Source organism: Chinchilla lanigera, unplaced genomic scaffold (genome assembly GCF_000276665.1).
Source record: "Chinchilla lanigera isolate Chin_1 unplaced genomic scaffold, ChiLan1.0 scaffold00086, whole genome shotgun sequence".
Classification (NCBI taxonomy): Eukaryota; Metazoa; Chordata; class Mammalia; order Rodentia; family Chinchillidae; genus Chinchilla; species Chinchilla lanigera.
This window is the reverse complement of record NW_004955487.1, coordinates 6,127,315-6,129,913: the sequence shown is the minus strand read 5'-3', so window position 1 is coordinate 6,129,913 and position 2,599 is coordinate 6,127,315. Positions and strand designations below refer to the sequence as shown.

The 2,599-nt window shown below is 56.4% G+C and overlaps 1 protein-coding gene across 1 annotated transcript in view; it reads left to right on the top strand.

The window, feature by feature from the left end:
- Ntsr2 (neurotensin receptor 2) overlaps positions 1–2,599 on the top strand; it is a 14,754-nt gene that overhangs the window by 6,117 nt on the left and 6,038 nt on the right. The window contains 2 exon segments of the mRNA XM_013504337.1: positions 1,284–1,418; positions 1,964–2,067. Coding sequence (XP_013359791.1) covers positions 1,284–1,418; positions 1,964–2,067 — 239 coding nt within the window.

The following is a 2,599-nucleotide window of genomic DNA, read 5'->3' as shown; positions in this document are numbered from 1 at the left end:
GAGAAGAGCTGCTCATGGTATGGTGGACAGCAAGTGGTGAGAAAAGGGCAGAGCTGGGAGGGACAGGAACCCTTCCAGGCTCCAGGGCCCAGGACCACCCCTTCCACCAGGCCCCGCCTCCTAACAGGAAGTCAGAACCGTATAAGCTCCATAATCCAATCATTCCTGAAAGCCCTGTCTATGAGTGCATGAGGCTCTCGGAGGACATCTAGATCTAAACCCTGACAGGTAAGGAACGGAAAGAGTGGGAATTCAGTTTGCAGTGCCCTGGTCTGCTTCAGGGAGCAGCACACAGAGACAAGCAGAGACCAGGCTGCCCCAGAGGAACAGAGAACCACACTGAAGGAACTGTGGACTCCAAGACAGGCTGGTCCCCAAATCCAACTCCCCTTAACTCTCCCCACTCCCTGCTACAACAGTGTCTGCTTGCTTGTTTCCGTGAGGATCTGGCACAATGTGGGCTTGTAAGAGAAATCTCAAAAGGACAGGAAAACAGAGGCTTTGAACACCTACCCTACCCAGGGTCTGAGCTACAGGCTGAAGGATGGAGTGAGAAGCAGGTCTGGGCCATCAGCAACACCGTGGTCTTATGCAGGGGCAGAGAAGCACGATGAGGGCGTGGATGTCAGAGCAGCACCGGAAGGAAACAGGCGCCTGAGGTGGTCACAGTGGGGTGGCAGGAGGAGGGAGAGAGAGGCTGAGGAGGAACTGCTTGACAGGGTTCAAGAAGGGGTGGGAGACGCTGCCATGTGGCTGAGGACTATCAAGCCATCAGAAAAAGAACAGAAGGGAAAGGAAAGATACCTGAGCTCTGCTGCATATGGGGTCAGAGAGCTGGGAGGGAATGTCCCACCTGGAGCTGGGATTAAATCCTAGTGTCCAGGAGAAGATCCTGGAAACCTGTGTGTCCAAGCGGGGGCTGAGGTGATCATCACCTGGAGCACAGGGCAATGTGAGGTTTGAGAGGAGATGCAGATGAAATATGTTTGGTCAGCCAGGCATGGTGCTGCATGCCTGTTATCCCAGCACTCGGGAGGCTGAGGCAGGAGGATTACTGGGAGTTCAAGGCCAACCTGGGCTCCATACAGGGCGCAAGGCCAGCCTGAACTAGATAGTGAGACCCAGTCTCAAGAAAAAAAAAATACACTGGATCACCTCTGGCTTCTCTTCCTAGCCCGTGACTCCAGAAACAAAGCACAGGGAAAAGTGTCCTCAGGCACCCTTGGAGGTAGCTTACCTGAACCGTGTTTGCCTTCTGTTTCCCCGCTCCACTGGTCCTGCAGGAGCCATCACGGCCGTGTATGTCATTTGCTGGCTGCCGTGTCGTGGCCGTAGGCTCGTGTTCCGCTATATCGCTGAGGATGTGTGGGCACTGGAGGACCTGTGCGGCTGGGCTGGGGTCTCCGCATCTCTGCCAAGTCTGTGTCCCAGTGTCCTGGGTGGGACAGGGAGGGGGCATGCACTAGATCCCGCTCTGCCGGGTGAGCTCTGTGGATGGCAGTGGGGGCTGTGGACTGCCTGGCTCCAGGAGGGGAGAAGAGAAAACTCCTTGGTACGTCTGCCTCCCGGAACTCACTGCGTCTCTGCAGCAAGTGGAAACCAGACACCCAACCGAACAAAGACCACGTAGCCTCCGCGGACACAGCTGTGTGGACAGTGGCCTTCGGGAGCTACCAGTGCCTGCTACACACACGTGTGCCCACGTGTGCCCATGCCGAGGTCCCCCCGGGGGAGAGAACCCACAAGAAGAGCTCGGTTTCTCACACAGACTGTTGATTCCTAGTGAAGCCACATCTCTTTGTCCACAGCTGGTGGGGACGGGACAGACCCCAAATTCACACTGTGAAGGAACAGGAATTGTGTGACAGGAAAGGGGGGCAGGGGATGAGGGGACAGCCCTGCAGCCAGGCCCCGGAGTTCTACTCCAGCTTGCTCTACAATTTTTACCACTGCTTCTACGCAGTGACCAGTGTCCTCTTCTCCGTGGGCTGTGTGGTGACCCCGGTCCTATATAACGTCATGTCTTCCTCCTCCCAGAAGCTCTTCTGGGAGCCCTCACTGCCCTGTGTCAGGGCCACCTCCTTATGGGGGCCCCAGCGTCTCCCCACTCCCAATAGATACAGCTTCAGGCTCTGGGGATCCCCCGGAACCCCAACCTGGATGAGATGCAAGAATAAGCACAGTGCACGATGACTCAACCTCCCGCCTCTCAGGCCTGCCCCGCGGCCACTAAGAACTCACACGCCTACCACTCGCTGCCTGCCACAGCAGCTCCCACTGCTTCCCAGGGGAAAACCGGATGAAGAAAGAGGCCCACTGAAGGACTGGCTAAGAGCCACGTGCCCGGCACTGTGCCTGGCGGGTAATCAACACTCAGTAAATTGTAGCTGGGACTTTCTGCTGTTTTTCTGGGATCCCGGACACCCGGCAAGGTTTCTGGCAAGCAGAAACACCAAAACGTCACCAAGGACTCGGAGGCAGATTTATTTAATGCCAGATGGGCACTGACAAGGACTCAATTATCCTTCAAAATGTCAGGCCTCAAAGGCCCTGAGAGGGAGGTTTTTATGGGGCTGCAGAAGGCGGGTACAGAGGTAGA